The sequence below is a fragment of the Brassica rapa genome, chromosome A03 (assembly GCF_000309985.2).
Source record: "Brassica rapa cultivar Chiifu-401-42 chromosome A03, CAAS_Brap_v3.01, whole genome shotgun sequence".
Taxonomy (NCBI): domain Eukaryota; kingdom Viridiplantae; phylum Streptophyta; class Magnoliopsida; order Brassicales; family Brassicaceae; genus Brassica; species Brassica rapa.
This window is the reverse complement of record NC_024797.2, coordinates 12,034,271-12,047,154: the sequence shown is the minus strand read 5'-3', so window position 1 is coordinate 12,047,154 and position 12,884 is coordinate 12,034,271. Positions and strand designations below refer to the sequence as shown.

The following is a 12,884-nucleotide window of genomic DNA, read 5'->3' as shown; positions in this document are numbered from 1 at the left end:
TAAAAACCAACTTCTCAACCAATTGTTACATTGTGAAAAAATATAATGTTTTTTTTGAATTGAATGTTAAATTGAATTCAAAAGAAAAAAGACATTTTTACAACTAGTGCAGTATAGTTTGAGATTTGTAAAAAGGATCGAAAACTTATCTAAAACTTCTCAAACAACTCAAGAAAAAGAACTATCTAGTGTCAAACCAAATAGACATTCCTCTTTCATACTCCTTATCTCCCTTCCTTTGAATCACTCTGAATTTGTTTCTCATATTCTTATCCAACCTCTTTACTAGAAGAGTTGCAGGGACATAAGATTTACCATGCCTCCTTCTATTACGTTCTTTCCAAATCATGTGTATACTTGACTGAAACATATATCTCGTGATGAACATCTTAATCTTATTCCAACTTGAAGTCTCTGTAGTAAGCCTCATGAGTCTTTCCCAATTCACAGTATACTGATCGTTTAGCACTCTTTCATAAGTGCCCAGGGGCGAAGCTAGAATAATTATAATGGGTGCACTAATGCTAAAATATATAACTGAGATATTAATTAGTAAGCATTGAATTTGAATTAGGGGTGCACAACTTGACTTTTTCCATCTAACACACCAAAACTTTAATGATTTTATACATAAAATTGTAAATAACGAAATTATTATGGGTGCACTTGCCCCCACATCTGTCTAACCTGCCTTCGCCCCTGTAAGTGCCTACCAAACTTGCGTAAAGCAAGCGTAAAATAGAATGGTTGCATTAGTATCTTAAGTGTAGAATTCAATAAAAGTAAAAAATAATAATAGCAATTTGTATAAAAACATGCATTGCTAATTGCTATACAATATTTTCAAATTAGTTGTAACCTTTTAGGATAATACAAAAATTAAGGTTTGAAGCAACGTTCTATGCGGGTTTGAGGGTTGGTTGATGATAGTTAGAGCACTCCCATTAGTGAATTTATGGGGGGTTCACACAGATTCTAAAAAGAAAAAAAAAATTAAAATAATGAATAGTGATGAACTTGTCTCTCTCCACCTCTTTCCAGTGAACCGGGTTCATCACTGTAGCGCGGGCCCCACGGCACATGGCAGTCCGCGATTGGTCCGATTAATTATTATTTTTTTTTAAACAAAAATCAAACAAAAAAAATAATAAAAAAATACTTTGTGAACCCCTTTCATTGGGTTCACTAATGGGGGTGTTCTTAGGACTTAAGAAAATGTCAAAATTTAAAGCTATTGTATATTGGGCTAAACATAATTTCTTATACTCTTTCGTTCTATTACATATTAAGTGTCATTTTAATATTTTGTTATTGTTACAAAAAGTGTGTTATTTTAAAATTTCAATGCAACTTTTATCTTAATATTAATTACAAATGCATTGATTTTATAAATAATTCTATTTATTTCAAATACTATGGATTGAATATGTGTAGTTAATAAAAACTTAAATGTATTTCAATCATTTTTATAAATTTGTGTGAAAAATGTTAAAATAACATTTTTTATGAAACGAAGGAGTACTAGATAACAAAAAAAAAAAACTGAAAGTAATGTTGGTGTTTTTCGGGGTGACCGGAAACTGTCATATGTTCGAAACCAGTTTCCCCCAATGTAAGCTTTTATATTTTTGCATCTTTTTGACCGAGAGAGCACGTATGACTCAAATAACTTTATCGGCTTTCAGTTTCAACCCAAACAGAAAACTTAGCTCAATCTTCCCATCATTTCTTAAATCAATACAAACTAGAAGAACAAAAACAGGGTACACTTTCTCTTATTTGATGAGAGTAATCAGTAACAAACAAAAAAGAGAGAGGACAAAACGTTTCCACCCATATCATATAAACTAATCTACGAGAAGTGAATGCCCGACTTGTTGAATAACGAGAGAAGATACAGAAAGTCTTGTTGTGATAGCTTAGACGACCTCTTCTCCTCGAACCCACCTTCCTTCAACACATTCATAACCTTCTCCTTAAACTCTCCTCCTTGTCCTTCATCCATCTCCACATCACCATCATCATCCATTTCGTTGTCATCATCTTCCATTCCCATGCTCTGGTCACCAAGATCCATACCCGCAGCTTCTCCGGTCGAGCCATTCAACGAAGCTAGTACCGCCTGAAGAGTCTTGAAGTTCTTCTCCAGCATCAAAAGAACAGACTTCTGCCTGAAAATCGATCCCAAAGTTTTGTTCTTTCTGATGAAACAGACTCTTAAGAACCCATCCCACTCCTTCTTGTTCACCTGAGGCTGCGGCTTCCTCGGTTCGATCCTAACAACAGAAGAATCCACCTTCGGAGGTGGTCGGAAGTTGTTCTTGCCGACTTTGAGGAGGTGGGAGACTCTTGCATAGAGCTGAGTGTTGACTGAGAGACGACAGTAAAGGTTGTCTCCAGGTTGGGCAACGAGTCTCATGGCGAACTCTCTCTGATACATGATCACAGCGCACCTGAAGCTTGTTGGGTGGAAGAGAAGCTTGAACGTGAGAGGAGATGATATCTGATACGGAATGTTAGCCACACATATGTCAAACCGAGGAAGCTCCGTCTTTAACACATCGCCTTGGATTACCTTATTACACAGACAACATTAACTCTTATGTAATAAAACAGACAAAGAGTTGATACGAGAGAATGTTAGTTTGTGTGTTACCTTCAAGCGGTTGGAATAAGGAGTTCCTTGGAAACGGCGTTGAAGCTCGAGAACCATACGAGAATCGAGTTCGACAGCGATGACTTCTTTACCAGCTTCTAGAAGCTTCTTCGTCAAGTTACCAGTACCTGGACCGATCTCGAGGATCACATCGGTGCTCTTGATACCAGCTTTCTGAACGATAGAGTCAACGAGGGGAGGGTTCTTGAGGATATGCTGTCCTTTCGATTTGTGGAAGGAGATTCCTCCTTGGTAATGGTTTGATGGTGCCTTGGCCTTCTCCTTCCTTATCTTGCCTCCCGCCATCGTCGCTCGGTCTTCTCAAAGCCTTTTGCGCCGCCGTCACCACTCGACTCAGTATTAGGTTTTTTATTTTTTCATTAAGCGGGTCATTTTTTATTTTATTCGTTTGAATCTTAATTTAAGCTAATTACTTTTATTTTATTTTGTTTGAAAATGTTTAGCATCAGTGGAATAAGTTAAAAAAAAAAACAAAATTTAGCTGCGAGTAAAATAAACATCTTCGCGTAACCGGTACCTAAATTTTCAGACATCAAAAACATTTTCAGGCATCAAACTATAGTACACCTCACGAAACACAGCGAATTAATGAAACACCTGATGAGTATTGTAGTTGTAATATTCATCATATTCATTATCACATTACAACTTACGAAAACCAAACAAAAAGAAAAGCACCATACGAACCAAACCAAACACAGACGACAGCAACAAGATAGAAAAAACATTTTCAGTTGTCATAAGTACGACACTCATCAGTCTCAGGATTATCACTGCAGTATTCTTCCAAAGGATCGGATCCACCAGCTTTCTTCTTGTCCCTAGCGTGACTCGCCGCGGCGCTCAGCTCCTCCACCTCGTCCCACGCCGCCACACACTCTCCGCTCACAGGATCGTCAGCGCAAGTCTCCTTCGCTTCCTGAATACTCTTCTCCACCTTATCCGATATCATCCCTCCTTCCGATGTCGCCTTCACCGACATAACCATCCGGTTCATCGAACCGAATTTCCACGGGTAATTCAAACGGACCGGGGCGTATAGACGAGCCGCTGGTCGAATGACCAGTCGTGGAGTCGCGACGTTGATACCTGTTGCGGCTACTGTTGTCATCTTTGGAGAGTTTTGATGGGAGGAGGAGATAATTTTTTTGATGTAGGGAGGAGAAGAAGATAAATACAGAACTCTGTGATCACGATTTTCTTATCTCCTAGCAACCAAGCGTATTGCACCATGTGTATTCAGATATTTATTCCACAACACTTTATATTTTAGGTATTAATTTTTATTTTTTACAAAACTCAGCCGTAAAGACATTCAGATATCTATCCTGGTTATGCTTTTTCAGTCTCTTGAAGAAACAGGAGACAAAGCAATGGCAGATCACAGATGCAACACAAGCTATATTTTCCTTTCAAAGATTCTGATTCCAAATAATATCATGAGTTGGAAACATTGTCAAATGCACAAATTCCATGAATAAGGTTCCATAAAATAATACTAACTTTTTAAACAAAACAAAACAAAACAAGGAAGCTTGTCTGAATCGACCATCACACTAAAATCAGTTTATGATCTACCAAATCTCATTCTCAGATTTGTTTATTTCTCACAAAATCCAAACTCATCTCAGAGTTATTATAAACAGAAACAAAAAAAATAGAATTCGAAATCATCCATCAGTCTTTGAAGAATGAGTCTGTGAGCAGAGCTTTTATTACTCTTCGGCGGCAATAACACTGATCTCACCTCTCTCAAGCAAGTCGTAGAAGGCTCTGGTTTTCCTCTGTTCATTCCAATGGTGCATCTTCCAAAGACCACCAGCAGCTAAACCGAGTGCCATACCGATGATTAACTCCTTCACAACGCTAGGCCCTTTAAGTGTGGCATGTGCAACCCTGTGTCCTGCCATCTCTTTGATTTCTCAGCCTATCAAACTGATACAGTACAACCCAAAAGAAAAGATCAAACATGAATCAGTACTTCCTACAATTTTCAATACACCAAAGCTGGAAATGTGATTCACAACAAACAACTCGCATATAGAAAAATGGATATTAGATGGGATCAAACAATAAATGTACTATTGACTATATATACAAACATACTATTACACCACGAATCAAACATGAAAAGTATACAATCAATCATCACCAAAAAGCTAGAAATATAATGCATGACCAAATTCATATAAAACAAAGGTAGACTCTCATTTTTATCACAAGTTCACAACAGTTCTTTCTTAATGGACATATCAATGATGAACACTTGGATCAATAGACAAATAGCCTATGGATCTTACTTCTTGAGGCAATCGGTGATTAGCTAATCAAAGACTTTGTTTCAATATCAATGAAGCGATCTAAAATAACATCTTTGAAGCACATCGGTTAGGAATCGAAATCCGAATCAACTAATTAAGAAATCTCATCAGTACTTGTTGTAGACAGAGAGATCAAAGCAATAAACAGAGAGATCAATAATGATGGATTTGGGGATTTACCAAGTCGGATGTGGTGCGGAGAAGGAGGAGACGAACAACGCGAACAAATAAGCTGAACTGACAATTAAAAATGGTCTACTCTACTCTAGTGGATATTATAATATTAGCCCGGTCTATTTATTATTAACTTTGAGTTTTTCGTTTTCACTTGAGGCCTAACAAGGGGTGAGTAACAAGTTTGGTCGGCCTAACCTAGCTGATAGACAGACACTAACATTCTATGTCTGCCTTATTTTCTTTTTTCTTTTCTTTTTGTAACACTCCCCGAAACCAACCCCAATACATGATCCCAGCCCTATTGCTGGTGCTAATGTTTTTTTTTTTTTTTATGATTCTATCGAAATGTGATGTAAAGCCTCTGTTTATCAAATTTCATTCCAGTATTGAATTTGTTAACATCTTTCTCATTACAAATATCAACTTGAACCTTCGTATATTAGGAGTAAGAACTTGGATCCAAAACACAAAAAAAATGCATTCCCCACTTGTGACCCTATAACCAATTGTTACTAATTACACTTTAGTGTCACCTTCATCGTCATAATAAACTGAAGAAGCTGTAGAAACAGGAGGATCATTGGCATTTCGACGTGGATTTCTTCTACTACCTTGTTCGAAAAGCAAAATCATTCCAAACCACAAACACCCTTTAACGATCCTAACCATACCAATCATCACAACCATATAGTATAACCACCAGTTCACAAAATCAATTGTTCCCACATCCAAACTAACGTTAGCATTACCATCGGTTGGTAATAATAACAACAACAATGCTCTTTTAGCCTCTGCCACACCAACCAAAGCCTCTATTTCATCCCGAAGCTTCCACCACCACAACGTCCCACAGCTCACGGCCAAAGCCACTCTCTCCACCACCGTCTCTTCTCTCCCGTGTTGACCGGAGATCAACGTGCTGTTCACCACCGGTCTCACGATCACCCTACACCACAGAAGCATTACCTCGTGAAGACCACAGAAAAACACTAGCCTGCTCAAGAAGTTACGTTCACTTCCGATGATTAAGCCGTTGGAACTCGTTCCTTCCAGGCCTAAACCGACGGAGATTTGAACAAGGAAGAGCGTGAGCCACGCCATGGTGACATGTGGAGAAAAGGGAATCGAGCTGTTGGGATCTGAGGCTGTGATCTTGGTGGTCAGACCAAGAACTAGAGTGTAAACGCTTATTGCCGAAACGGCCACGTATAATATGGCCGGATTCGTGTAATGAAGGATAGAGAAGACGAAAGATGAATCCGTTTGCGGAGGAGAATTGATCAATGAGAAGAGGAAGGAAGCTGAAGAGAGACGGCTAAGGAGAAGGAAAGAGAGAGGAAGGAGGAGGCTGAGGAGTGTTGTTGTTACTAGCCGGAAAGGCTTAACCACCAGCTGTTCTGCCTCTATCAGCCACTTTCCCCCGCCGGCCATACTCATTTTAATCTGAAGTGAAAGAAGATCGAGAAGTTAAGAAGAAATAAAGCCAATTTTTTTTGTGTTATTTGAAGGTTTATGTTTAAAGGAAAGACGAAGGAGTGGGTGCCATGTCTATAGTTTCTTGTTAGGTTTGATGAAAACGAATCATTCATATAAAGATATTAAATATACTTTGATATAGGGCTGGGCAATTAAACCGAACCCGAAAATCCGAACCGAATCCGATCCGATAAAAATGAATCCGAACCGATCCGAACCTGACATAAATACCGAATGGATCCTGTTTTTTGGTATATTGGGTTATAGGTATTATCCGAACCAAACCCGGATCTAAATAGATATTCGATAGAACCCGAAACGTTTAAAGTCACAAAAAAAAACTTCTACAAAATATGATCTTAATTCTTAATATGTATCCAAAATACTTTAAGATATTATTGAATTTCTAAAATAATTATCTATTACATGAAGGTTGATTGTGGAATGTGGCGGTTGAAACCTAAAGTTTTTTTTTTTGGTTTTGTTTTCATTGAATAATGTTTCTCATTTCATGAGAACTTAGTTTTTGTTTTATGATTTTATTTATCTAGTTTTTTTTTTCATCACTAACTATGTTTATCTTTCGCTTGATTTTGAATGATCACGTTTGATATTTTTCTTTTTTTTTTAATCGATTTTATTTATGTTTTGGCTATTAAAATATGTACAAATCATGTATTTTAAATCCGAAAAATCGATTTCATTTATGTTTAAGTTACAAAATATGTACAAATCAGGTATTTTTAAACCGAAGAACCGATTGGGACCCGAATCCGAAAGTACAATGGGTTATACCGGTTTTTTGAAGATTTACTAACCCCGATCCGAACCCGATATAACCCGAACCGGTCCCGAACCGAATTTTTATATAACCCGAATGAGGTTGATTTTGATAAACCCGAAAAACCCATGCCTACTTTGATACATAGGCGTAATAAGAGATTACTTGCCCCTTATTTAAATAAATAGAAGAATGGTGAGAAATCATTGCCTTTTGTTCTTTCCAATTAATAAGTTTCCCTCTTGTCATCACAAAATGTCAACTACAGATACATATATTTTAGTGCAAAGAAAGCTTTAAGCAGCGGACGGTGACTCAACGTCTATCGTCTTGAACATTAATGAAACGCTTAAATATTAGTTAGTAGGTCTATGCATTTACCGATTATAACGATATACTAAATATATATAATATAATGACTAATAAATAGTACTATTCATATTATTTTATTTTCATAAAAAATATATTTTACAATATCTTAATTATTGTAATTTATAATTAATATATGATTTATTAATTATAAATTCTCTATGTTTCATAATACTTGATGCTATGGATGAAAACACAAAGATTTAAAATTTTACTTTTATGTGAAAGGAACTACTAAAATTATAATTAAAGACAATTAGTAACAAAGTAAAATATATAAAACAGATCTTTACATATTAATACTATTGAATAAAAAACTTATAAAATAAGATTATAGAGAGTTATACAATTTATAATACTAAAATTTATATCATATATTTGAAATGTTTTTTATAAAATGAAAAAAATACCTATACGTTTAGACATCATATATTTTGAAACAACGCAAATCTTCTAAATCAATTGTAAAATAGAGAAAATAAAGTATATAATTATTGTGGCGGAAAATAAAATAATTTTAACAGTATTGAGGCAAAAAATGGACTCCATTATTTTTGAGCTAAGTGCCTAGACAGCATTTAAGCAGCCGCCTAGAACACTATTTTGAACACTATTCTATTTGTATTTATGTGTTATGTATGGATCCTTATGGGAAAAAGATAATTTTCTCACCCGAAAGTTAAGTGTTTTTAATAGACCTGGATTTAACCATTTCTTTAACAAAAAAAAGAGAAGAAAACGGAAGTTATGATCATTAGAGACGTAAACACAGCTAAGAATCACGAAGCACTGTAACAACATGACCATGAAGATTGCTTCTAATAATAGAGAGCACATTGTATCATGTATTTTATTATTAAAGAACTGAGATAGCCGTTGGAGAATAAAATTATATGAGCGGCAATGGTTTGGTGAAAAATAAATGGACGGCCACAAAAGAAAACTGAACTCTCCGATCAGATAAGTCTGAAGTAAAGTAAAATATACTGAATCATGTAGTCTGCATGTAATAAAATGAGGAAGCTAAGAAGCTCCTCACTGCAACAATGATAACGCTCTAAGTTCTTGTCCTTTTATATCCAGAAAAAAAACAATCACTATCTAAACCGGTGGTGGGGTGGGGTCGGTTGCCGGTTCAGAGGTCTACTCCGGTGGTGGGGTGGGGTCGGTTGCTGGTTCAGAGGTCTGCTCCGGTGGTGGGGTGGGGTCGGTTGCTGGTTCAGGGGTCTGCTCCGGTGGTGGGGTGGGGTCGGTTGCTGGTTCAGAGGTCTGCTGCTGCTGCTGCTGCTGAACCGCCTTGTAGCATTGGAGGCTGCACAGAGGAACCTTAGTCTTTGAATCCCGATACCTGTACGGATTGGTGCACGATGGACCCGCGCAGTTTTCTCGCGGTGGAGGATAACTGCAGATACACAAAATGCTTTACATTGTTATCACAAAGGTTTGAACTACTCGTTATGTTTTAATGAAACGTTAGAATACAAAACAGAATCCAAAGAATAAAAGAAGCCGAACTCTAGAGCCTTCCTCCATACCAAAAAACATTCGAATCATGTATAGGTGTTCACATTGATCAGATCAAATCAGTTATGAAATTAGGGACATTGACTCATGAACTAGTCTGATTTGAGTTTGTGAGAAAGAACAGAGGAAACACCATACCCGGATGGTTTAGGATCGAACAGGCTAGGCACTTTGTCAATTGGAAATGAAACAGTGGTTCCATTAGGACCCATTATTGTTCTGATGTAGCTTGTAGAGACCCTTTCCTCATGCGCAGCTTTCTCCTGTTATCATCAATTCATAGCATATATGACAACCAAACATTCAGCATCTCAGTTTTACTCAAATAAATAACGCATCAACAGCATAGTCGCGCATTTCCCAATACCTGAGCAATTTCATCAAGTCGCTTTTTAATCTTGTCTTCACGCTTCTTCCTGCTCGAATCTTGGCCTAGAATTTTTCTGATCGCCTCTGCCTGTAGACACAAAATCAAGACCATCATCCCTCACATGGATTTCGCAATACATTTTAAATCTGTATATCACGATAGCGAGAGAGAGAGAGAGAGTAAAACACCAACCTCAGACTCCCTTGCAGCCTTCTCAACCTGCACTTTTCGCCTTTGAGCAGCTTCAGCCTTCTTCACTTGCTGCTCCATCTCTGAAAGATTCTCTCTTTTCCCTATTTTTCAACAGAAATTTTCATCACAATACATTACCAACCTTTATTGCAAAAAAGATGCATACTCATGAATCTAAAAGCCAAAGAAAAAAGAAGCATACTTCTCGATGTAGGAGGTAATCCATCTTGAAATTCAACTGGGGTTGATTTGCCAGATGCAGAAGCAAGGGCTCGCTGGCGACTAGTCATAGTCGATTCCCTCTTAATCTCGTTGCCAATCTCTATTCCATCAGGCACTGGATCAAGTTCCTCCGCATCTATGTCATCAGAAGCCTTTTCAGATGCAGAATTTCCCCCAATTGTAACCCCAGGTGGCTTAACCTTGAGCGTTTCCAAAAATCGGAGCTCACCATCATTGTCATCATCGCTATCAGAAACCTGCTTCTTAAGGGCTCGTTTGCTCTTGCGAACCGAGCCACCTGGTTCCCCTTGTTTTCTCCTCCCTGTCATGGATTCGTCTTTCTCAAGATCAGCCTTCTTGTCTAGAGGGGAGTTACAATCTGCTGAACTTTCCTGCCATTAAATGTCAAAAGATAATGAGTTTGTGGTATCTAATCTGTGAAAAAGTGTAGCAAAGATATTAAGACACAATCTAATCCTTTCCGGAATAATAAAAGTTAAATGCAAAATACTAAACATTATTCTAATTGTTGTCCCAAAACAGCAAATCACACTAGTTTAAGCTTACTAAACCTAGTCTAGTCCCCCAAACCCGAAAGATTATGGGCCGTAAGGCCCCCCCAAAAAAGAGTAGAATTTACTGAAAAGAGCATGGCATTTACCGCAAAAGATACTCAATGCAAAAGGATGATAAATCTCAAGACAATTCAAACAACTTGAGCTTTGTCAAAGTAGGATAATATTACCTCCAAATGGTTGGTAGTAGTAGCATTCACCGGTTTGGAAGACTTTCGAGGTGAACCATTAGCATGAGCCAGACGACTCACACCACCAATCTTAAGCTTCATTCTCTTCCTTTCACCCAAATCAGTTGCCTCTCTCTGCAGAGAATCATTGTTTCCTGTTTGGGAATCAGCCCTGGATATACAATGGCTAAGACTAAACTCTTTCCTTCTAGGGTTAGTATCAAATGCGGGTATATCATCACTCGAGAAGTGATGTGGAGGTGTGAAAAGACTGAATCCTTCAGTGCGAGGACGACGAGGAATAAGGCTGCGTTTCTTCCTCACGGTATTCTTGATAGCATCAAAATGAGAACCACCACCATTATCGCCCATTGTAGAGTATACAGAGAGGCCAATACACTCTCACTCCAAGGTGGGAACACTGCGAAGCAAAACATGTGATGCATTAGAACAATCCAAGTATATAGAGGGATCACAAAGAGAGAAGCTTTCAAATGATCAGAAGCCCAAATCAAACAAACGGAGACGCACACAGACGAGAAGTAAACACTCCTAAAGGCGAATCAACATAATATTAGATGAATAGAACCCAATACACAAATGATCGACATGCAATGAGATCACAAAGAGAGAAGCTTTGGTTACGAGAATTGAAATCCATAACATCAGATCAAACTGATAAACACAAGACGAGAAGATCAACACAATATTCGATGGATTGAACCCAAAATCAAATGATCGAATCAAAATCAAACGAAAGGCTGTCCTGTGAAGAGTATGAAGACAGAAAAAAACAAACTTGACGATAAACAGACACGATTCATCTCAGGAAACAATCAACCGCAGAGAATACCTAGATCGCCGAATCAGGAGGATGAAAGGAAGCCCCAAAGGTGGGATTTGGGGAAAAGAAGGAGGATTGAATCGAGGGAGAATTAGGGTTAGGGCGAGAGACGGGAGAGGAAGAGGAGAAGGAGAAGGAGAAGTAAAGAGGGGAGAGAGTAATAATCTCCTCATCCTTCACCATTTGTTGTGCTATTTCAACACCCATCCAAAAAAGGGATAAAATCTAAAGATCCCTTTTCTATCGGTTACATAAGGGTTTGTTTTTGCCTTTCCCTCCCCCCCTCCCTCCCTTTGGACAGATGTAGTAGACTCGCTGAGCCGACTCATTTCGTAACTCGACTCCACTCATATCTCTTTCCTTCTTTCTCTCCTCTGCTGCGTTTATTTTGGGCGTTTTTAGACCTCTAGGTGCGCATGTTAAGAAGATTATTTCCGGCGTGTATGTTAGCCCATCCTGCCTTACTGTGTCATGTCCCTCAACGTCACGTGTTCTCCTTCCACTTGATGCCATTACAAAAGAATAACGAAACAAAAAAACAATTACAAAATAAGATGTGATGTCTTGTGCATCATGGTTTGGTAATCTAGGACTGGATACAATTACTGGTTATTCATCATCTTATACTCGTTATTTGTTTCGTCTCCTTAGTTATCTAAGGCTTTTGTTACTTATTTGAGGTTCATACCTCCCTTTTATTTGAATCAATTCAGACGTTAAAAAAGAAAAAAAAAAGATAATGCCTCCTCATACATCATGGTTTGGTAACCTAAGGCCGGACGTAATCATTGGATATTCGACGTCTTATGTTTTATACTTGTTACTTATTTCGTATCCATCTCGATATTTTAGTTACTCGTTCTTGTTACCCAGACTCAAATAATAGAATTTAGATATTTGTACGTATAATACAATGTAGTAACAAATATGAAAATAGTTACTCGGTTTAATATTACTTCTTACTTGTCAAAAGAAAACATTTTTGTTGTTGTGAGAAGTAAAAAATGTTGGTATATGGAGAGATTCATGTTTTTGTTAATTCTTCCTTATAAATACTTCGCTTATAATAATTGTTATGTTCTTTCTTTGTAAGTAAATAAAATAAATTTTCGTATCCATTTCTAGTAGAATATTATTTATCAAATCATTTTAAATATTCTGGAGTACTTGCACGTAGCAATTAATA

At 37.5% G+C, this 12,884-nt stretch overlaps 5 protein-coding genes across 5 annotated transcripts; all 5 read right to left on the bottom strand.

Moving 5' to 3' along the window:
* Window positions 1-1,685: 1,685 nt before the first annotated feature.
* On the bottom strand, window positions 1,686-3,068 carry LOC103858246 (ribosomal RNA small subunit methyltransferase). The gene is made up of 2 exons (XM_009135566.3): window positions 2,657-3,068; window positions 1,686-2,575 (listed from the first exon to the last, which is right to left on the bottom strand). The coding sequence occupies exons 1-2, from the start codon at window positions 2,960-2,962 to the stop codon at window positions 1,853-1,855; spliced, it is 1,029 nt and encodes a 342-aa protein (XP_009133814.2). The 5' UTR covers window positions 2,963-3,068; the 3' UTR covers window positions 1,686-1,852.
* A 76-nt stretch (window positions 3,069-3,144) lies between these two features.
* On the bottom strand, window positions 3,145-3,845 carry LOC103858245 (calvin cycle protein CP12-1, chloroplastic). Its single transcript, XM_018658116.2, has 2 exons — window positions 3,408-3,845; window positions 3,145-3,209 (listed from the first exon to the last, which is right to left on the bottom strand). Exon 1 carries the CDS (start codon window positions 3,786-3,788, stop codon window positions 3,408-3,410), a length of 381 nt encoding a protein of 126 aa, XP_018513632.1. The 5' UTR covers window positions 3,789-3,845; the 3' UTR covers window positions 3,145-3,209.
* Window positions 3,846-4,155: 310 nt separating this feature from the next.
* Window positions 4,156-7,154, bottom strand: LOC103858244. Its single transcript, XM_009135563.3, has 2 exons — window positions 5,179-7,154; window positions 4,156-4,612 (listed from the first exon to the last, which is right to left on the bottom strand). The coding sequence occupies exon 1, from the start codon at window positions 6,610-6,612 to the stop codon at window positions 5,692-5,694; it is 921 nt and encodes a 306-aa protein (XP_009133811.2). The 5' UTR covers window positions 6,613-7,154; the 3' UTR covers window positions 4,156-4,612; window positions 5,179-5,691.
* On the bottom strand, window positions 4,204-5,160 carry LOC117125657 (probable cytochrome c oxidase subunit 5C-1). The gene is made up of 2 exons (XM_033287725.1): window positions 4,978-5,160; window positions 4,204-4,612 (listed from the first exon to the last, which is right to left on the bottom strand). Exon 2 carries the CDS (start codon window positions 4,585-4,587, stop codon window positions 4,393-4,395), a length of 195 nt encoding a protein of 64 aa, XP_033143616.1. The 5' UTR covers window positions 4,588-4,612; window positions 4,978-5,160; the 3' UTR covers window positions 4,204-4,392.
* A 1,570-nt stretch (window positions 7,155-8,724) lies between the features above and the next one.
* Window positions 8,725-12,082, bottom strand: LOC103858242 (proline-rich protein 12). Its single transcript, XM_009135561.3, has 7 exons — window positions 11,708-12,082; window positions 10,855-11,275; window positions 10,090-10,501; window positions 9,888-9,988; window positions 9,693-9,782; window positions 9,464-9,588; window positions 8,725-9,203 (listed from the first exon to the last, which is right to left on the bottom strand). Exons 2-7 carry the CDS (start codon window positions 11,224-11,226, stop codon window positions 8,945-8,947), a joined length of 1,359 nt encoding a protein of 452 aa, XP_009133809.2. The 5' UTR covers window positions 11,227-11,275; window positions 11,708-12,082; the 3' UTR covers window positions 8,725-8,944.
* Between the last annotated feature and the right edge of the window lie 802 nt (window positions 12,083-12,884).

Bases quoted from the DNA above. Each gene is read 5' to 3' on its own strand.
- LOC103858245 (XM_018658116.2), bottom strand. From the start codon at position 3,788: ATGACAACAGTAGCCGCAACAGGTATCAACGTCGCGACTCCACGACTG.
- LOC103858244 (XM_009135563.3), bottom strand. From the start codon at position 6,612: ATGAGTATGGCCGGCGGGGGAAAGTGGCTGATAGAGGCAGAACAGCTG.
- LOC103858246 (XM_009135566.3), bottom strand. From the start codon at position 2,962: ATGGCGGGAGGCAAGATAAGGAAGGAGAAGGCCAAGGCACCATCAAAC. The intron at 2,576-2,656 runs GTAACACACAAA...CTGTGTAATAAG, and splicing joins CTTATTCCAACCGCTTGAAG to GTAATCCAAGGCGATGTGTT.
- LOC103858242 (XM_009135561.3), bottom strand. From the start codon at position 11,226: ATGGGCGATAATGGTGGTGGTTCTCATTTTGATGCTATCAAGAATACC. The intron at 9,589-9,692 runs GTATTGGGAAAT...TGATGATAACAG, and splicing joins GACTTGATGAAATTGCTCAG to GAGAAAGCTGCGCATGAGGA. The intron at 9,204-9,463 runs GTATGGTGTTTC...GTGTATCTGCAG, and splicing joins TTCGATCCTAAACCATCCGG to TTATCCTCCACCGCGAGAAA.
- LOC117125657 (XM_033287725.1), bottom strand. From the start codon at position 4,587: ATGGCAGGACACAGGGTTGCACATGCCACACTTAAAGGGCCTAGCGTT.